At 36.3% G+C, this 22,590-nt stretch overlaps 1 protein-coding gene across 1 annotated transcript in view; it reads right to left on the reverse strand.

Moving 5' to 3' along the window:
- Window positions 1–457: 457 nt before the first annotated feature.
- Window positions 458–22,590, reverse strand: part of MED13 (mediator complex subunit 13) — an 86,927-nt gene continuing 64,794 nt past the window's right edge. Inside the window, 18 exon segments of the mRNA XM_075074046.1 lie at window positions 458–4,602; window positions 5,364–5,464; window positions 7,002–7,175; window positions 7,390–7,538; window positions 7,711–7,896; window positions 8,011–8,169; window positions 8,467–8,609; window positions 9,241–9,464; window positions 9,670–9,861; window positions 10,583–10,802; window positions 11,621–12,083; window positions 12,595–12,784; window positions 13,739–13,962; window positions 16,119–16,286; window positions 18,374–19,281; window positions 20,670–20,866; window positions 21,335–21,549; window positions 21,737–21,827. Coding sequence (XP_074930147.1) covers window positions 4,470–4,602; window positions 5,364–5,464; window positions 7,002–7,175; window positions 7,390–7,538; window positions 7,711–7,896; window positions 8,011–8,169; window positions 8,467–8,609; window positions 9,241–9,464; window positions 9,670–9,861; window positions 10,583–10,802; window positions 11,621–12,083; window positions 12,595–12,784; window positions 13,739–13,962; window positions 16,119–16,286; window positions 18,374–19,281; window positions 20,670–20,866; window positions 21,335–21,549; window positions 21,737–21,827 — 4,137 coding nt within the window. The 3' untranslated portion in view covers window positions 458–4,469.

A 22,590-nucleotide genomic window follows, 5' to 3' on the forward strand; every position in this document is an offset into this window, starting at 1 on the left:
CAGCTCGGCCACCGATGTTAGGGTTGGTCTTTCAAACTTTTACACCTGAACACTGACTTAATACAGTTTTGAAACTTCATTAGGCAGAAGAAAAAGGGTATTTTTAACCAACTTAAATTTAAATGAAACAAGCAGTTTCCTTACTTAGACAAATTTGTAAATTTTTTCCCTTTATTTTTCTAGTAGTTTACATTTAAACGCACTACGGCCCTGTAGTTGTTCGTTTTTTTGGCCTCTGCTGCTGCCACATTGCACAGTTCTGGTCCCACATGAGGGGGTGGTTGACCTGTCAGGTTGTAATGCTGATCTTCATAAGACTGAGGTTCTACTATATAATGTGTCTATGCTACATCTCAAAAGGGCCATTATTTTGGTCATTTTCAACGCAAATAATAAGCTACAGCTCTTCACTGTTGCATACAGAAAAGACAATGTTGGAAATAAAGAGACACCACAATCAAGGCTTCATGAATAATTTATTCCATTTGATTTTTTTTTTTAAAAGTATAAACTTTTTCATTTCCTCAATCACAATTTGTACAACTCAGTGTTTATGGCATTCGGCAGCAATAGTGTTTGTTCCTTATTTGATTTTATGTCATATTAAATAAGAAGACTTGGACCATTAAATGTCACTGCTGAGTGAGACCTTAAAAACTCCCCTTAAAGTGACCCAGCTGTTTTGAGATTTATGAAACTGACATGTCCAGTAATGATGCCACAATTTGCAATTTAAACCCAATAGCTTTTCAAGGTCCTCAAATCCAGTTTATTTGGATAACCTAAAGCTACATTAAAACTTCCTGAAAAAGTGACCCTGAGGATTATTGTAGGTCCCAAATCCAGTTTTACTGTAAATGAAGTTTCACTCCATTGATAATAAAGAGTAACCCACAAATAAGATTTTCTAAATATAAGACATAGTTCTGAATCCTTCAATTAAGATGGAGAAAATTAATTTTCCCACCTTAGATTGTGTGTCAAAATAGTTAGTCACACAATTTCATGAAAACTGAGAAACTGAGTTCTCAGAGGAAACCCAGACCAAAACATTGGTTCATGTAACATTACATGGATATTATTAACAGACTGATATGCTATACCATAGACTGTTGCGCAGCAAATTATATGGTGCAATAGCATTTAAAAAACCTTTTCATCTATTAAATTTGAATGTTTTTAAAATAATGCAACATAATATTTTGACAGTACAGTATTAACAAATAGTGCTTGATTAAAGACATCTGCAAATCTTTGCAGAAACACATGAAGTTAAAAGTCAACATAGAAGGTAAATATGGAGATGAAAAGAATATAGTAAGAGTAATCTGTGCCATACTGACAGCTGAGCAAGAATATAGCTGAGGATTTTAGTGATAACTTTAATTTTAGCCATTTCAGAAAATGTTAGAAAGTTTTAAAAATTACAACTACTTAAAAATGTAAGGATTGTATGTAAATACACTTGGTGGCCCACTGGCCAAACAATAACGTGTACAAGAATCTAATTCATACAGTGTTAAGTCCAGATGAGTGAATGGCTTGCATTAAGAGAGTATGGCTAGATTTTTTGACTGGCTGGAAGGATACCGTATGTGGCTATCATTTGAAATCCCAAATACTTAATAATAATGAACTTCCACAAAATACTACTAAACAGAGAGCTGCACAGACCAACACTAGGAACAAGCATTTTGAGAAGCTGCTGCCCAAACTGTCAATGATCTGTATAACCTCTGCTATAAAGCTTGCACCTTCTGATCAACTCTGCTGTTAACAGGCTGTGACAATATAATTGTTGTCAGTAATTAGTCATGTCCACTTTAAGAGAGAGGAAGGGTTAATCATTCCAAAGGAATTTGATTCATAAAGGTGAAAGGAACTTATTTAAAAGTAAGCCAAATGTGATAGATAGCTCCTTGGCGCCAGCAATTTTGATATGTACATTGCTGGCAATGAATGCCACTAGGAAGATACAGTCTCCTAGTACAAATGGTTTCTAAAAACATTTCAAAAAGGGGGCTTCTGATATTTTCTAATGGTTAAGTTATCAGTTTATATTTCTGACTGCATTTGAAAAACTTTTACTGGCTGTTTTTCTATACAGTTGAGGAATTTCAGAGTACATTCATTTAGCTATATAGTATGAACTGGACCTCAGCATTCAGGCAGCTGGCTCACTTATGAATACAAGTCACTGTCAGATTTTAAAACAGACCACTTCCAACAAGTTCCAAGCTAAAGAGGTGTGTTAACATTAAGACAGGTTTTGAAATCAGCCATCTGGCAACACTGAGCTAAAAATATTGGATGTAAGCTTTGAAAACTCCAGGCTTAAGAGCATCTTTTCCCTCAAAAATCTCAGCCACATTGAAAAGAAAAAGCTGCTATTGAACAAAATATGCTAGTCAATATGTGGTTGTTTTAGCATAATCAAGAAAAATTAATGCAGAGACCCAATTTTTTTTTAACTTTAATATCAAAATAGGCTGACATCTGATTGCAGTACTGTTATTTTGAAGAAATGATTGAAAAAAAAATCTGTCACCAATTGTACATTTTCTTTATACAAAGTAAGACTGCTAATATTGTATATATAGAATATTAGCAAAGAGGTTATGTTTGTTCACATGAAGTGATATTTCAGGAAAATATTTTGTAGTTACAAAACATGATTTTCAGTAAGATACTAAATTTAGTTTTGTAAATACAAGTGATTTTTTATCCTTGTAGAGGAGTAACAGTGGGTGCACAAAGGGATTTTGAAACTGGCTCCTTAAAGACTTTATGGGCAGGATGGATAGTTTAAGTTGTCCAGTGAGATCCAGGTGCTAGACTAATGTGGGTTCTCACATCAGACTGACAAGGGCACCACAAGAGTTAAGTTTTCTGTCTGGCAGTCAGGGGGTGAGGAACAAAGGAAGGAATTGCTCACGAGCACCCGTAGGGGCCATTTTAGAGCACTATGGATTTGGCATGTGCAAGTCAAAGAAGGAAGTGTTAGGTGAGGGGGAAATGGTGATTGTAGAGGAAGAGACATACAAAAGTCCCATGACTCCTGAGTCCCTTCCTTAGGGAGGCCTGAGCCTCATTGGCACATGCCCTGGCTAGAATCTGGAGGGGAAAGTCAATACACTGGTGCCTGGGACCCTCACCACAGTGCCAAAAATAGATTAAAAAGGAAAAGGAAAATGTTTCTTTCACCAGTGGAATAAAATCTGAATACCAGAATTCACTGAAAAATCTATATACACCACATTTTAGTCAAACACACACCAATCAAAGTCAAGATTGACTGTTTTTGCATTTGTAAAATGGCTAGAGCTGGGCGAAACTTCAGCCTACAGGAGGATTCTTTGTGGCAATTTCATTATAATGTTTTTCTATACCTACATGTTCCATCTGATTTGCGATGAACACAAGTCTTACAGAACGTGATGCAATTCCCACTATGCCAAAAATTCCTGGTTACCTACATTGGGTAGCAAAGATTCTTGTAGTAATACATCTTTCCACAGTAAATGGAAAAGGTCTGAAAAATTGGCCACAGCCCTGAGCCATAACACAAAATTAAATTGATGAGTTTATTCATTTTATTCTCACTACAAGTTAAACCACCTACAATATCACTTATATATTGCCATTATGTTACTCTGTAAAGGTGTGATATAAAATGCTGTAAGACCCGGTACCTTTTCAATTTATATAAACACAGTGAACTTCATTACTGTACATGTACTCTGCAACTACAGCTTAGCTGTAAATCCCCCACACACAATGGTATGGACATTAACCCCTCTATCCCCATTAAACTGTACATCAAGACAATACAAATTTACTGTCCCCACCCACCCCCTTACAAAAAAATAATACTCTAAAAGCAACCTACTGCAACTTTTAATTAAGACGATTACATATATTTTAGACCAATTGCTTTAAAGCAAGAAGGCAGTATAAACCTTCTAGGAAAATTTTTATAAAAGAGGTTAAGAAATATAAGACAATTTATACATTTAAAAACTTACAATAAATAAGAGATGCAGGCATTTTCTGAATACTAGGTACTATAATCCGATACAAGAACATCTTGCTGTTCTGAAGCCATAGGTTGAAACCTATTGTTCCTCACGTCTCTTCTCATCTCCATGCTTTTAGTATTCATTAAACATGACTGAGTACTATGGCTCATTACTTTTCACAAATACTGTGACTGGGAAAAAAGGGTCAGTTTTGCCACTAAAATGTTATAATACATTTTGACTGATCAATCATCATTCTAAAAAGAGTCCTGTAGAGCCAATGAAACAAAGACAGCAGGATTATGTGCCCCTCAGAAGTCAAAACAATATTTGTTGGAAGTAACAAGAATTATACCCCATCACAAATAACCTGAACTGAGAAGAATTAACTTAGTCCTGCAGTGAAATATCCCTTTTCCTTGTTCTCTTCTTGCAAAGTTCAGATGAAGATCACAGCATATTCATGATAAAGTTATACAACTGATTCAGCACCACAAAATGAACTGGGAGACATGACCGTCTGTCCTGGGTTGCGGGATCACAGGTTAGCCAGGAGAGTGCATTGTACTGTTCCAAAACAAACCTGTAAAGCAAAACGACTTCCATCAAGCTATACATTTTCCATTACCATAATTTTCAGACAGTGTTCGACACAATCTCACAACTAACCAACTTCTCCAACAGCTAAACAGTTAAACTAGCCAGGCTTATGAAATTCAGAGTCATCGTTCTTGAAGCAGATCAACAAGGCTAGGCAAAATGTTTTGTTTGCGTGGCAAACAATCATGCTACCCAGATGTTCATGTCATTAGGTTTTAAAAAAAAAAAAAAAAATCCAACAAAACTAGTTTATCTTCTGTAGATGTCTTCCTTCTATATGATTATATGCCTGCTCATCTCTGCCCTGAGCTCTTCCTACTCCTGCAGCACCTCCAATCCTCTTGCCTAACTCCTTCCTTGTATCCCCTTCCATTCATCAATAGATCTTCTCCCACCAGGACCCATACACCTGGAACTCCCTTCCTCTTTTGTTGCATCCAACATTCAGCCCTTCCATTAAAATCTTACTTCTTCTAACGAGCCTATTTACAATATGCTAAAAAGTGATGCTATTTAAAAAAAAAAAAAATAGCACTACTTCATGACTAAATGCATATTTTAGCCACTCAGAGCACTGCGTCTGATTTGTGTTGTCCATGAAGTACTAAGCATACTCAGCATTCAATTAATAATGAATAAACCTTACAGAAAAAGAGCCAAGTTGATATGCTGCAATAAAATGTGGTTATGCAGTTATATTATTAAAAATATTCTGTTTCATTTTAAGTAATAAAGCATCAATACCTGAGAACATCAGAAGTTTGATTAGAGTCAAGTGGGTGGGAGTGTTTACTGTGGAGTAGCTCGTCTGATTGCACTGAAGGCACATGGAGGTGCAAAGAGGCCTAAAAAGAGAACAGGCACCTTATCAGCCATCCAATTTAGACATCCCTGTTCCTTTACAATATAACCGCACCTTCCTTGTAATTAAATTCCTAGTATCTGACACAAAGGGAAACAGTGCATTCAGCTAGAACAGGAATCAGAAGAACCTACATATATTCTGATATGTTTTATTTTTTGATTAATGCATTCTGCTAAAATTATACAAGTATCTTAAGATAGGACGTAAGGAATCTCTTCCCCTAACTCATTTCATTGGGTTGGGAGATATGGCCAAGATCACCATTTAAAACAAAAAAAGGGACTGAAGTGGATGAGACTCCACTAAGTTTATCCATTTACACCAGGGAAGTATTTGGCCCACGATTTCTAATTGACATCTTACCAAGACTTTGCATTACTGTTGCTGCCAGTAAAGTACCAATATCTTTGTAAATTCTAGCAAACTGAAAGTAGCGCATTTTACAACAGAAAACAACTACACACATCAGGAGATGCAAAAAAAATAAATAAAAAAGCCACAAAATATCCTAACCTTCAGAGTTCTCATTAGATCATATTTTGGTACAAGTACAAAGTTTTGCATATTCGAGTCTTAAACCAAAAGTGAAACTAGCCTATTAGGAGCCTTCCTAATCCAACTGTTTTTTTTATTAGTATACCACACAATGTGTGAAAAAGAAAACAGCAGCAGTATCCATATAATATAATGGAACTTCTGCTTAACACATGGCATGGGGGAGAGCTACTTTTATTCATCTTTGTTTCAGGTTAGACATATCTGTCATAACAAACAAAATTATATGTATAATCTTAGATTTCAGCATATCAAAGTTTGAAGGTACAGCAGAACTGACTTGATTGTGCCAGACAAGAAAATGGAAGTGACAACATACACGATGCGAGAAACTCTTCTGGATAGATGAGTCAATGTCTACCTAGGACTATTCCCCACTTAAACTCTTCCTTGAGGAAGACCAAAACAGAACATATGGATAAAGCATAACACCTGCCTCTGTACTAGACTATATTTTCCAAGTTTAACCAGGTAGTTACACAAGACCTTTGTTTTTTGCATTGTTTCTAAGTAAGAGGCAGAGGCAAATTTGAGCCAGTAATCTGGAGAAGTCTAGCAAACACTTAGTGTAATACAACTCCTTGCAAGATATAGCAGCACACACTTATTAAGAAAGTAAGCAAAGCTTCAGTTGTAAGAGGGGGGGAAACATTATTCTTGTGAAACAAATATGTAAAGAAGCTGTTCAGAAGAGACCACCACTTCTGAACTTTTCCTGCTCCGGTTAAAAATGCCTCATTTTTGTAGAAAGGGAACAAAAATATCCAAATTGGACTGGTTTCAAAGGAAACCAGAAATTGTGCGTGTCTCTTGGAACACAGTTAAAATTACTGTATTCATTTGCTTTAAAAAGAGTTCAGAAGTCCAAAATGTTGCTATTCAGATCCCACATTACACATTTATCTCTAAATGCCCACTGAATGCTCAGGAAAAACACTGTACAAGTTCCTGAAGTACAGTACCTTAAGAAACAGGGGACACTGATTTTGTGCTTGAGGACATGCTGACCAAAACCACTCAGGCAATGGACCGGCTTTGGCAGTTGATACAAAGTAACCAAGGGCCAATGGTTGTTGCAGGATATTTGTTACTTCATCATGAGATTCTGTTGAAAGCAATCTATCTGTACCTTGACCCTAAAAGTTGACAAATATCAGGAAGAAGCAGAGTTAGTGACAAAAATGGAACATTTAGTTATGCTATTAAATCTGCAACTTTCCAAATTCTTGGATCTAATTGGATTGAATAGATGAAGGGTAAGAGGTCATAAGAACCTGGTATTTTACAAATGAAATCCTAATCTGAGAAACCTAAACTGGTAAATTCTGGTATTTACTTTGTAATAGTTACCTTGCCCATTTCACCTCCATGGGGGTAATGGGATCCTGGTGAATGTACAGGGGATCCAGTAGGGGATGCAGGAAGGATATTAATAATATCAGGATCAAGGTCATCTCCAGTGTCTAACAAATCAAAGATGCCCATTCCATCTGCTCCATCTTGAAAAAATGAAGAACAGTCAATTTCTATACCTCCATAAACAGACAATACGAATAGATCTTGTTTTGAAGTCAATGGATTTGCGTTTAGTAACCTTACTCCCCAACATACACTTTTTCCCCATAATTAACACACACACACACACACACACACACACACACACACACTAACCATTGTTTGTATTGAAGGCCAAGTCCAAATTTTCAGTGGTATAGGTCGACGATGCTACTTGCACAGAGGCAGACGTAGGGAACACAAGTATATGAGTGCATGATGTGTCCTGTGGGGTATTCAGCTGAGATGTCTGCATATTTAAAGTAGTGCTGCGTCCAAATACAGAACCTGTTGACACCGAATCTTTAAAGAAAGGAAAGAAGAAAGAAAAAGAAAAAAGATATTTTTCTTAAACTTCATATTGTTAAGAGAAACAAAGTCCCAATAACCAAAAGAAAGGCGCAGTTTTACAAATACCTGGCATAATAACAAAAGACCCTTGTGGTTCCATTGCCACCAAGCAAGCACTGAGAATGCTGGGAGAATCTGCAGCAGATATACCACACATCCTACACATATCTTTCAGTCTCTTGCTGAGGGACTGGAGGTTTCGGCGACTCAGCAAACAACTCCAATCTAGGGATATTAAGTCATATTAATTTATCTACCCAGAAAATAGTTTGTTTTGAACTTTGTTTCATAGAGTAGAAAAAATAAGACATTCAAAATAAGTTATTTACATAATCACTTTTCATTTATACTAATCTTCAAAACCATTCAGCTGCAAATTTATGAAGGAATTGTCAAAAGATGTACTTATGTTAGTTTCAAAAGATGGAAAAGTTAAAGAGTCAGACTACTTTATTTATCTTTGTGAGTTAAACAAAAGTCAAAGCTTTTAAACCAAGTTTCTACACTCAACAGCTCTATTACCTTTTAATTCTCCATGACCTATCCTTCCTAGACGGCCTATTACAACTCTCCAGGGCAATGAACTCATCTGCACAAGTCCCAAGCACCATTCCCAGAGTTTTTGGAGACCAAGTCTGCGGGCAGAACCTTTTTTCCTACGAGCTCTAGGATTGTGAAAGGGGTGGGGGGTTTGAAGGGGAGGGGAGAGAGAGAGAAAAGGAGAAAAAAAACAGTAAATGAAAGATTTCTACTCACACTTGGAGTTAAAATGTTTACACATCTAAAAGACTACTACTTATTTGGTGTTAGCCTGAATATTATCAGCAGACACAGGAATGGTGGTGTTCAGCCACAAGTTTATTTTTTTGTATATCCTAAAACATTAGGCAACGTTTACCTACTGAATTATGTAAATATTAAATATCAGTATAGTATATAGTTTCTTTACTGGATTAGTGTTATAATACTGAAATCAAAGTGAGAGAAAGCTTGTTCTAGCTTTCCTGTATGATCAGCCTTCTCTTTATATGCCAGTAAAAAAAGAAAAAATAAAAAAACCACAGAAAAACTGCATTAAATTCTTCCAGAAATTTAGTTCCACAACAGTACCCAGATAATACTGCTTATATTCAGCTGTTTGAGTTAGTTTTGCTAGATACTGGCTCCACAAAATCAATCAGAAGTATCTATACATAACTACTATACTAGAAGAACTTTGATCCAGGAGAGAGTTGCAAAGGTCTGGATATATTCAAGATACAGGTGCTGAGTGAACAGAAAAGCTTTGGTTCTTACCTGTTTGGTACATCGATATTAATTATGCAAGTTTCTAGCAGTTCTCCATAGAGATCTGTGCATGATGCAAGAAGCCATCTTTGATCATGAGATAAACAATAACCCACAAAAAGCACATTATATTTCTGTCCAGCCTCTCCAAAAGTTTCTCCTAACTCTGTTTGCTTGTCCTTTACAGGAGCCAATATAAAAGGGGGTGTATAGAGTCGAATACACTCTGGTCTCTGCAAGAAATGCAACAGAAAATTTAAGTACCAACCGACAGCTAATCATTAAGACTATGATTCTTTAATCATTAAAAACAAACACCATTTACCTAAAAAAAGATAAGGTCATGGAAATGTACATGCAATTCTGCCATGATTCCCTAAATGTTTACCAAAAGATTAAGTTAATCTTTAGCACTTTTTGTAACCTCAAGATACTCACATCAGGGCTCTTAAGAGCAGTTTCTATTGCTAAACCTGGGCCAAAACCAGTCAATGTTTTGACATTGGTTGAAGTTGGAAGTGGTCTCCGACACTGTGTAAATGCTGAAAATGCCAGAGATTTTAAGTGTTGGGTGTAGATTTGCCTATCTTCATTTTTCACAGGTTGTAACAGGTACTGACAAGGGACAATCTAAAAAAAGAGATTGAAAAATAAAACATTACCACCAGTGTGTAATTTACATTGAAAAATTATTACCATCTCCTCTTCAAATTTTAAGTGCTTTTTTAAGAAGTTGTTTGGCTAATGTTTTTAAAATTATTCTCCACAATCGGGCCTCTCCAGTTCCATATAACTTTCTGGCTTTCCTCCCTCCATTCTGTTATAGGATGTGAGGCCCTTTTAAGCAGTCATCTAACTGGATGACTCAGACCAAGAGAGTGTAAGCACCTTCACAATAAAAGCTTCTCTCCATCTACAAGCCTCCCAGCTGCCTAAGGTCTTTTATCACTACAAACATCTGTTGTCTGGAAGTCAGGAGTGCTGGATAAAGCTTCTTAATACAGTCAGTCTGGGAGGTAAGAATTACTAATGAAGGGACATCCCAAAGCTACCTTTCTCCCCATTTCCATTGGCAGAATGGAGCACGAGCTCCACTGTCTAATGCCAGACTAAAGTTAAAATGAGACTGTTACAGGATTAACTTTTGATCAGTGCTGCTGTAAGATACTAAAATGCTCTTGAAAATTTTATTGATGACACTTCTTCCCACAATTTAAACAGCAGAACAATGATAGATACTGAGTTCTTTGGATTCAATTCACCATGAGGAAAATACTATCTTCTTCAAACCCAGCTGAAATGAACAGTAATTTTTACCTTAAATTTTTTAGTAAACATGTTAACTACTTACCTGCACAGAAACTGTACTCCTGATATTAGGAGGAAGAATCTGAACCATCTCTAGAAAGCAACGAAGAAGCCCAAGGGTCCACACACTGGACGAGTTGCTATGCTCATCTTTCTTTTCATACGTAAAAGGATCAATTATATAAACTACAATTGCAGGTGGATAGGAGACAGCATGTGAATCTCCATCTGTAGGGACTCCAACTTTATCACGATCCATAGTGCTGGAAGTTAATTTGAAACCAATTGCTATAAAATTCTTCTGTTTTATATAAAGTATATCTGATTACACAGTACGTATTACATTAAAAATGGAATTTGATGGCACCCTCTAAGTGAAAAGAGCTTCTTTGCCTTGAGTAAGATGTGAGGAATGATTCTATCACATCTTTACTGATTTCAGTTTAGTGCACAAACTCATCAGCTTGTCAGTACCATTAACTTTTATTTTGTTATTTAGCTCTGCAGTTCACCCCTCTCCATCACATGAGTTCATCAGCAATTTGCCCCATTGCTTTAACTGGTAGAAGAAGTAAGGTATCAACCAGTTCCCAATAAAAGCAGTCTTATCAGTACAGCTTTAACACGAAAACCAGACTTTATTCAACAATGCACGTTTTATTCTCTACTTTCTTCCTTCTTGAAGATACAAAAAACTGCTTATTAATTTGGTTGGAAGTAAACTTTGTGAACATAGTTGCAGCGTACAGGGGTTGCTATTTTTTGCACCCCAGCAGCTTTTCAAACCTCTTACAAAAAGGTTATTTTTAGAGTTGGGACCCAACCTGAAAAACTGGGTTCCAAACCTTGAGAGAGTCTTAGGGTTGTAGTTCAGGTCAAACTTTATAGAATAGTTCAGGCCAATCTTTCTACGATACCTGGCATCTGAAAAACAGAAGCTTACATCTAACTGTCATCTTCAATTTTTGAAGTGAAGATGTGAAAAAGATTAAAATAAAAAAACACAGCATTGTGCTCAGTTGTGTAAGCTGTTTTTGTTTTTTAGATGAGTATTGCACATTAAGTACAACAGGTTACCTACCTTTCAGAGACTTCTGGGTGTGGCTGTGGAGGGGCAGATGAAGTTTCCCCAGATATCCCAGCTGCTTGAAGAGCGGGTTGTTGCTGCTGTCCCCCTGTCTGTCCATTCGGGGCTGTTGGAGCCTGTGTAGGCAGGGAGGCAGAAGTAGTACTGTTCATGCCACTAAAAGGTGGAAATGAAGGTTTGTTTGTTGATATCCCACTGCCTACATTGATGGAAGAAGATGAGGGGGCAGTAGTGGTCAAAGTTGAATTAGTTGTAGTAGCTGCAGAAGACATGGCACTGTTTGAAGTCACCGTCATGGTACTACTGGTAGCAGCTGCAGTACTGGACGATGGAGTGTTGGAATTTCCAGTGTTACCTGCAACCAGTGGCTGAGTGGATGCTGACTGACTTGTGAGGGGAACTAGATTTGGCTGAGAAAGTAAAGAATTGTCCAATGGCTGAGAAGCAAGATAAGGACCTAAAACAGAAGAAGTAGTAGTTAATTAAAAAGTTGGAATTTAATTCTTTCAACTTGATATAAAAGACCAATAAGAAAATCTAATAATAATTTTAACATTGATTTTCCTTTGTATCTTACTCAGAACAAATGAGAACACCAATACTTAGTTTTCAGATTCAATTTCTAGAACAGGTTCACTCCACTCGTCCCTTTTTCATAGAAAATTCACTAACAGACTTCGGGGACTAATACAGAACTCTGGTTGCAGCAACATTAGAATTGATCCAATAGCTGGGCAGCAAGTCTAAATGCATTACCATACAAATGGTCAGCAAGATTTATCGTGAAGTAGTGTGACAGACTTGCCCTGAAGATTTTACCAGTGGCTAAGAGTGTGTCTATATGTATTTTTGTCCAGGATTTTTGTTGGCCAGTGTGCTACACATATGCTTTCTTGCCTTTCACCTCTATAATATTCCTATAAATAACAGAATCAGATGAAACAAGGAGAACTAAAAATATTCAGTACCCAGGTCATATCTGCAAACTTGAGCATAGAGCTTGAGTTTGGAAAATGCTTCGTTGTTGGCATTAGCTGCCTGAGAAAACCAGTCTGTGACCGACTTTTCAGAAAGTTTCTTTGAAGCAGTGGATCCAACTCTCATGATCCCATCAGAGAGCAGTTTACAGATAGGTCTATGCTGACCGAGTCTGCAAGCCTGAAAAAAGATAAGATAGAAAAAAGATAAGATAGAAATAAGACAGTATTGAGTTCACAGACTTTCAAAGTTGCAAGGTATGACGCACGGAATTCACCACAAAGAGATAGCTTTATGTCTGTTTGGGTTTTTTTGCACGTTCAAAAAACACACACTACAATTTGGTTGTCACATAAATTGAAATGCTGCTTTATAATTCTAGAAAGCTAAATGGTTCTGCAATATGCATAGCCTGTTTTAAAAGGTTATCAACAGGTTTACCTAAGTGTAGGAAGGTAGCCTAACCTTCTTAACCATAGCTCAAGGAACGCAAGTGTTTAACTGCAATGAATTAATATTTGGTTGCACTTATTAAAAATGGTAGTACACAGTTTTACCACTTGATGGCATTGATAAAATAAGAAAATAGCTGCTTGAAAGGAAAAAAAAAAAAAAGCTACATCCAAATAAGATATTGATAAGCACCAGGATGTCCCTTTAGCTTCCAAATGTCTATTTCTAACATCCATTTTAGAGGACTCATTGAGATGGTACTCTGTGCAGGAGTTTCAACATAATTTGGGATCCAAGCTTGACAGATGACTGACTATATCAGAGGTAGGCAACCTGCGGCACACAAGCTGATTTTCAGTGGCACTAACATTGCCCAGGTCCTGGCCACTGGTCTGGGGGGGCTCTGCATTTTAAATTTAAATTTTAAAGGAAGCTTATGAAACATTTTAAAAACCTTACTTACTTTACATACAATAATAGTTTAGTTATATATTACAGGACTTATAGAAAAAGACCTTCTAAAAACATTAAAATGTTATACTGACACGTGAAACCTTAAATTAGAGTGAATAAATGAAGACCCAGCACACCACTTCTGAAAGGCTGCCGATCCCTGGACTATATACTAATAATATTCTTTATACTATCCCATTATATTGCTGTCCCTCACACATATTGTACCTCATATACTGCAGTCAGATCTCTAAAGAAGCTTTTTGCTCCATTCAGTAGGGCCTCATTCTCAGGACACACCACAACATAAGCAATGTCTCTTTGAGATCCATAAGGTTCCAACATCAGCCTCTCCCAGTATGGCAAGGCAAATGGAGACAGCACCAGAAAATCATAATCGTATCCCAGCAAAAATGTTGGAATTGGCAGTGGTTCTGGGGACTCATCAGTTCCTAGATAAAGAAAGATACATTTTCCAATATATTAAAAGGAAAACAGGAATATGGCAGAATCAATATTTTGCTTTTGGAAAACAGGAGTGAATAGAAACACTCATTTTCATCACTATCAAGAGTGAAGCCAGTATTGATAATAAATCAAGTTCTCTTTGCGTTAATAAACTTGTGTAAGGCATGCATGATCTAGCCCTATATATGAGTCAACAATATTTTATTGCTAGCTCCCAGGTCCACAAGAATAGCTTCAATATTATTATTTAATATTTGTACTTCTGTCAGGGTGGATAAAAATCAATGATTTTTGTAAAGAAATTGAAAATGGATTTTTTGATAATTTAATTTAAATACATTCCTTCCTTTAAAAAAATAAGCCTATATAAAATTTAAATTTATGACAACCTATGTTAAGACCTCAACTTACCATAATCTATTAAAACAATTTAAATTAAATAAGAATAGTAAGCAGTACATGTTTGTAGCCAAAGTCAAAGCCACTGAACTGAGTGTTACTGACGAAGCACCTGAAGCATGTTGAAGTGCTAACCCAGGCTTTGACAGCAGCAGCTTCTCCTGCAGGTGCAGAGGGAATATTTTTGTCATTTCACTTTATTCAACTAGTTCAGTTCAATGACTACTTCATTGAACAGTAAAGAAACTGACTAGGAGTCGGGTGGAGTTTGAGGTAGGAAAAGAGAACATGAAAGCTTGTTTCCTCTTCCAATCTATGAATCAGAACTGTGTGTGAATGGAAGAGATCTACTAATTCTAAAATCTTGAAGGACATGATGACCACAAACGAATCAGTTTAGTTTACTAACTACAAATAGCACATCCTTTGTTTAATAAATCAGTTAGTTTAAATGCAAAATGTGTTGACAAATTTTTTCTTATTATGTATCCAGCGCACTTACAGCAGTTTTAACTAATGAGGTTACAATGCTGCTTTTGGATTTTTAATTTAAATTCAATTTCTCTCCAAATACAGCTTGACAAATCAAAAGTTAAAAAAAAAATCTAGTAAATATCAATCCACCCATTTTCTAACAATAAAAATATAAAATTTTAGAATCCTTATATACATTAAGTTATATAATTGCTTAAATAAATGTGTACAAATATAATGTATTCTCCTAATTAGAAAAAGTACTACCAATTTAGCATAAAAGCTATATTTAGTTGCAAATCAATATGTTTTAATGGTTACCAACCACTGAGAATCAATTTTTCTTTATGAAAGTACAAATGCAAAACAAGATTAAAATCACTAACTTTAATCAGAGGTTCCTGCTTGCCACTTATATCGTAATTAAAATTTGTTATTTAAATCACTTTGATTTTAAATCAATCCACCCTGATTACAGTAGATAATAGAGGACCTTATCAGGAGCAGTCTTCCATCCAGCAAGGCATTCTAGAAACCGTTAAAAGCAGCCCTCACCTCAAACAGTTTAGAATCTAATTAAGATATGATGCAACAATGGTGTGTGCACCAGTCAGAGAGAATGGGAGAAAGAGGACAGGGGTGCAATGCACATATCTATTATAAACATCAAAAAAGTCTCTTGATAAAAGGCCATCCCTCTTTCTTATTAATGAATACAGTACTGTCTGAATGATGTATCACAGTAACATGCCAATATGCAAAGGATATTAATAAAACCACCAGAACTAAGATACTGGATTGAACACTTAACATATATAGTATCTCTGTACATATGGATTTCAAAGCAAAGCTGTTCTGTGCGTTTGTATTTCTGACTTCCAGTCCATAACTCTACCGCTATTGATAAGATTCAGTGCGATTTAAAAAACACACACAATTACTTTAAACATTCTGGTTTCTTAATGTCAACTGTTCATTCCAGCTCCAATCTCATCATCACTTTAAACAATAACTTCATGTAATCCTTCATTCATAAACTTTACAATTAAAAGCAACTGAGTGAATTCAGATATATTGATATTTTAAAACCATTCCTTGTATATTAGAAAGGTAAATATTTTCTGTGTGTTGTAAAGGAAATAATACCTCTAACCAATGGTTCTCCCTATTTTAAATCTCTTTTGGTTGAATCACATCTAGAACATTCAGGTTTGGTAACCTATACCAAGGACAAATTAACCAATGAGAATCTATACAAGTAGTTTACCATAAGAGCCTCGGCCAGCCATTTTGTGAAACTGCTGCCATGTGAGGGGGCCCTGCACACCCCAAGATCGGACTATTCGCTTTTTCTGAATAGCATCCTGAAGAACTGGCTGGAGTGACAGAAGCATGCGAAGGATGTCCTGTGAACACTGCATGCTCACATCCACAACTGAAATAGAACAAAAATGTAGTCACAGCTTAAATAAAATTATCTAAGAAAAAACTTCAAAGAGTTAAAAGGTCCTAAGTTTAGGTGAATTTGGGCGTTTAAACAAAAAGTCACTTTCTTGAAACATATTCTGTTCATGTAAGCCAGACTATTATCTTCAAGTCTTTCCCATAGTTAAGTGATAGCAATTAGAATCACAGTAGCAGTTCCACTATGCTTTGATTTTCCAGTCTGTACAATAGTCCCTTCCTTGAAAACTTCAGCTCTCCATCTTCTATCTTTGTATAAACCATAAAACTAAAAAACACACCTATAACTCAATTGTTAAAGTATTCAAAATATCAGTACTTCTCCTGCCACACAGATGTTTAGAGGGAATGCCAACCATCACTGCTTTCACAAAGTCTTGGGGGAAATCCTGTAAACAGTATTCATTATTTAGCCAAATTTGTCACACTTATTAGCTGTCTGTGACATTCTAATATGCACAGTTTAAGAATTAAAAAAAAAAAAAAAAACCCTAAAGCTTTTAAGATGAGGGTTAGAATTTTGTAGCCTCCTTTTAGTGAAATGTCTCACCCCCTTCCCCTTTATCAATATTTTCCAAAAGAACACAAGCCTCATTATTATTATGTGCCTCAAAAATATTTTGATTTATCTACAGGAAAGCTTTCCAAAATTGAACCGCCAGTGATCACACAGCACCTGGTGGTGGTCTGTAGAAAGTTGGCTGTCTTCCTCCTTGCTAGCTACTTTGAACTGCATTCAATATTGCCAGAATATCACTTTTCTATGTGAAAAATTGCTGTAGTCACCACAAAGACGTTGCAAGATCATTAATGGAAGAAGAGGTGGGTCTGTGATTATGAATGTGAGGAGAAGTGGTCCATGAGACAGTGGATTAACATGAGATCTACTTTTAGAAAAAGCCTCATGATATATTATATAAAAGCTGCATTGTTTTAAGAAAATATGTATTTCACAACAGACACCAAGTTTGTTACTGAATTTTCAACATTATTAGTGTTAAGGGTTTATAAAAGAAGTAGGCAGCAGAAATGACAGCAGCACCACATATTAACAGTTTTGTTACTGACCAATGGCAGCATGCAGATTAGGATGTGTGAATGGGCTGAAACAAAACCGAGCTTTCATTAAAAATAATTTCTGTAGGAAGGGTCACGAGGGTCTCTAGCATATGCAAGTTTTTCAAAATTCAAGCTGCACAGAAAGCAAAACAAAAATGTCTGTGCCATAGAGAAACAGAGTATAGGATTTACGTGTTCAAAATAGGCAGAAATGTTGTGATATTGTGACCTCCAAGTATAAGCAGACCTCAAATTTATTTATGATTATTAATCATGACACTAGAAATGAACAATAAAGATGCAAAATAAAAAAGGTTAGATTTTTTACCACTGCAGATAGAAGTGAATGCTTTTTAGAGAGCAATTGTCTGATTCTTTACAGATGCCATTTAATTTTTGCAAATCCAAATTCTCCTACGTTACTTTAACTTCAGAAGCGTCTCACCTCCCTCTCTTCCCCTTCAAAAGTGAGATTAAAATACCATATTTCCTTGTTATTTATTTCATTCAATTTCTACAGAAATTTAATGCCCAGAATCTGTAAAGTATCCATCATATGTATCCCACATTTACCTAAAAAAACCTTCAGATTCCAATGAATCACAGATACTGCACATTCCAAGCAGAGGCAGTATTAATACTGCAACAACTGCTCAGTATTACCTAGATTTCCGAAGATTCTGCTCAGTACTTCATAGGTAAGTTCACAGAATACCAAAGAAAAGACTACACTATATAAAACGCCGACACTGTGGGACACCCAGACTATGGGCTTGCGCAATATTTCAAAGCCACATGGCAAAGAAAACCTAGTTAGTATATTGATTTAGTACCTAAAAGGCCAGAGGCTAGGAACAAAGCAGCAATGGGAATTCACTCAAGTGTATATGTAATGGAAATAAGTCAATAGGCAATCTTAACTCCTCCTACTCTTCATGCTATCAGATGCTTAGAAGCAAGACAAGAAACAGATTTGCAGAGAAAAACAAGTATATTTACCATTTCTTTTTGACCAGTGATGCAAGCAAGTACTTTTCACAAGTGCTTCATCAACTTTTCCTCCTGACATATTGTCCATGAACTGGCGCCCATGTTCTAATGCTAAGGAGCAGTCATTGCAACAATCCCTTTCTTCTACACGTACCAGGTTGTTAACTGCACCAAATCTGGCTACAGGATCTTGATCTGCTGCTCCAAATGGTGAAAACAAGTTGGTGCACTGATCTTGCAGCAACAGCATCAACTCATCAGGCAATTTCTCAGGTTCTTTCAGTCCTCGCTCAACAGAAGTAGCTCTAAGAGCTTCAAAACGTTTCTCTGCTTCTTTGCCACACTCTGTATTACGCCCGAGGATATCCAATTCATCTTCAAGAAACAATCCAGAGTTGTTGCCAAACTTTCTATTCATGACAGCACTGAAGCCACAGGTACACCTATATTGAGCCTCTTGTGTTGGATCTGGAATGTAAACTCCAACATCAGCACCTTTGATGTTCATGTTGCAGACACAGATGCAGCAGCTATCAAAGTTACAGTCTTTGAACAGATTCATTACTGACTCTGAAAGGATGAGATTCACATAAAGACTGTGTGCCTCAGGGATGGATGGTACAGTTGCAGGTTCAACTGAATTTAGTGGTCTACATGTTGATGGTGTGGACGCTGGTGAATACAAATCAGAATTTTCATATTTGACTGAACCTTGAGCACTGGCAGGTCCACCAGCTCCACGAGGGGTACGAGGTGTCCTTGGTGTTCTAGGAGTTGGGAACCGAGGAGTGGAAGGAGATGGGAGAATTCCTGCTCCACTATTGCTAGGAGGTGCACTACTGGGCGGCATCCCAAATGGAGTATGAGTTTGTGGTGTGTAGGCAGGGCCATACTCTTGATCCATAGTGCTTCCATCACTAAGAAAAGCAATAAAGAAAATATTTTTAAATGAAGTATGTTTTTGGAAATACAAGAATATCAAATTTCAAGTAAACACTGTTCAGATTCACATTTTAAAACAAAAAGGTAGTAAATATTAGTGCAAAAAGTGCAATCAAAATAAAAATGTTTGGGCCTATTTGTTCTAAATGACTTTTCACTCTTCATTAATATTAAACAATATGGTGACATGTATCACTAAGACAATACACTGGCTTTACCAGCAGCAAACTCTGCTGGATCAATGAGGGAAGTATCACTTGGAAAACTTTCAAACTTTCCTTCCTAGTCACTGAAACATCTCCAAAGACTTATCAGGCTAATGAGACCTGAAAACATTGTTTCTACACAGATCTGACCCAAATAGAAGCAGCCCGTTGTACTCATGCCGTGGTTTAAATTATAGTTTGTGAACCAACAACCGCCTTATAAATATATAGCCCACATCTCCTAATCCACCTGCAGAAGGTGCACAGCAGAATAAATATTCCTCAAGGAGGAGAGAAATAAAACATGTTTTCTAATCAACCAGTCGGTCCTGAACGCACAACTACTGCTACTAAGGCTATATCTACACTGCACCTAGACACCCATGGCTCGCCATGCCAGGTGACTTAGGTTCATGGGGCTCAGGCTAAGGGGCTGTTTAATTGTGGCGTAGATGTTTGGACTTGGGCTGCAACTTGAGCCCAGGGACCTACCCAATGTGCAAGGTCCCAGAGCCCCAGCCTGAGCCAGCTAGCACGGGCCAGCTGATGGTTTTTAATTGCAGTGCAGACATATCCCCTGTCATCACCAGCAGATGTCACATCAAGCACTGGTTTCTAATTGTAAAGAACAAAGAAATGAACATGGGAATGGAACGTTTTTAAAAAACTAACTAAATAAATAAATGGCCTGCCCATCAGTAGAAAAGCTGATACTGATTAAGAATTGAATTCTAGGAAACAGCAAGAAGAGCACCTGCTAAGCCCTTGTAGTAACTATGATACTGCCAAAAGAACATGGAGTCCCAGGCTTGTATTTAATTCAATTGTTGCAATCTTCATTGCTTATTACAATTAGATTTATACCATCAGGTTTCCCTAAGAAACCCTTTAATGAAACATGAATAAAATTTACATAGTAAAGTAGCTATTTTAAAAGAGGAATTTTCTCTATTTAGATACAGTTTTTAGTCAATTTTACTTTAGTTTATCAGTAATTTAACGAGTGTTTTTAAATGTTTTTCACTATACTTTCTAAATGGAAAAAACTATTCATTTCATTTCAAAATATTCTAAAATGTGGCTAATTTTGATAGTTTTATACAACTTTTTAAAAAATAATGAAAATCTATTCATCATTCACTGGCACAAAAGCATACCCCTCTTTGATGAATGGCATGGTGGGTCCTGGAGGAAGTAACTCCAGTTTTCCAACAGTCCAACTCTGACGGTAAATGCAGTCCTCTGGCAGCTTGACAGGAGGGAGACATTGGCTGGGGAGAGTCTTTAGTGGGGCAAACGTGGAACACCCCACAAAAGCCTGACTATTCTCAGGCTTATAGACGTAGGAATAATCCTAGAAATTAACAAAAGAAAAAACACTAACCAGTAAATACAGTCGATTATATAAATCCGGCAACAAAAACGCTACTAAGATTAAAGTAATCAATTAAAAACTTGTTACTAATTTGATATTATTCTACACCTAGTCCATGCAATTTACATTTTTACAATTAAAGAAGTACATACAGCACTGGTACTGCAACTGATTACATGCTGACTGACATACACACAAAGGCCAGAGCTTATAATTTTAATATATTTCTTTAGTTTACTAGTGACTAAACAAAAGAAGAGCTCACAGTAATTCAGTATATTTCAGAAGTGAAATAATGGGTTTCACTTAACAAGATACTTCATCTACTTCTATGTCATGTAATCAACAATTAGTAATATAGGAAATATGGTGAGAATTCTAGAAATATTCCATTTATTGCTTGAATTTGGAAAAGGCATTTTATCAAAGTTACGCAACATTGCTTACCTTGATTTCAGAAGGTTTTGGACTGCAGAATCCCTCATCTACTTCAATTCTAAACTGAATGCCTACACTAGAGCTATTCCCTTCAAGTATAGTTCCTCCAAGTGTAGCGTCCATATTCCCATATTCCTTATTGTTCATATTCATTGGTGAAAACCCCATAATATGTTGTTCCAACGATGGTGGTGTTGGATACATTTTATGAAGATCTGCAGTACCTGTTTCAAATTAAAAATGTACTTCAGAGTATACTACAGGAACACATCTGTTTATCATATATTTCTTTCAGTTATCTTATACAAATTTCAAAACTTAAATTTGCAACTGTAAACAACATATAATTTAAATGTGCCATTTCTGATATTAGTAACCTAATTAAGGGAGAAAATGGGGAGGAGGACTTACTTATGCACGACAATGGGTCCAAATTTCCTGCTTTTGACTCTTTGCAATTGGATTTGTCATCTGAGCCATTCACTGTTCTTTTAGAACCAGGCTATAAAAGAAAAAAAATTAAAATTCCCATCTGAACCATTTTAACTAGCTGTAAACAAAACTGAACAGTAAACAGTACAATCTAATCATAATACCTCAAGCTTGAAAAATAAAATCCCCCGCTCTTATTGAATGCCTACTGTTTGAACTTAAATCTTACTTAAGGAATCATAGTCTAGTATTTCATTTGTTAAAAGAACAAGAGCATTGACCCAATAGTAAGAGGCAAGCACTTAACAAGAAAATGCACTATATTTCCTTATTTTTGCCAAGAAAATAATGAAAAGTGCCAGTTAAAAAGTCTTCCTAATTGTAACATTTACATGTAATTAAAAAAAAAAAAAAACACACACACAACAAACAGGACTATGCTGAAACGCTTGTTTGAGAAGTGATATATTTAACCAGCTGCTTACATCTTTATGCTCCTAATACATAGTTAATAGCCATCTTCACTTTTCATTATGAACCTTTATTTTCAAGAGATTTTCTCAAATGCATTCATGTTCTCAGACAAGCAACATTTTTTCCCTCCCCACAAAAATGTTACAAAGCACTTTCCAGTTCAAGATAAAGCTTGTACTAGTTTCAAATGCTTTTAGAGGTTACTGAGATCTAGTCTACACAAAGACTTTGTATTAGTACATGTCAAATAGGGGTGTGATTTCTCTTTAAAAGATTCAAGTGCCACCTGAGACTGCAATAAAATTATTCCAAGATATTAACAGCTACACTGAAATGATTTGATAGAAGAAAGCCCCACT

This window comes from Chelonoidis abingdonii, chromosome 20, assembly GCF_003597395.2.
Source record: "Chelonoidis abingdonii isolate Lonesome George chromosome 20, CheloAbing_2.0, whole genome shotgun sequence".
NCBI lineage: Eukaryota > Metazoa > Chordata > Testudines > Testudinidae > Chelonoidis > Chelonoidis abingdonii.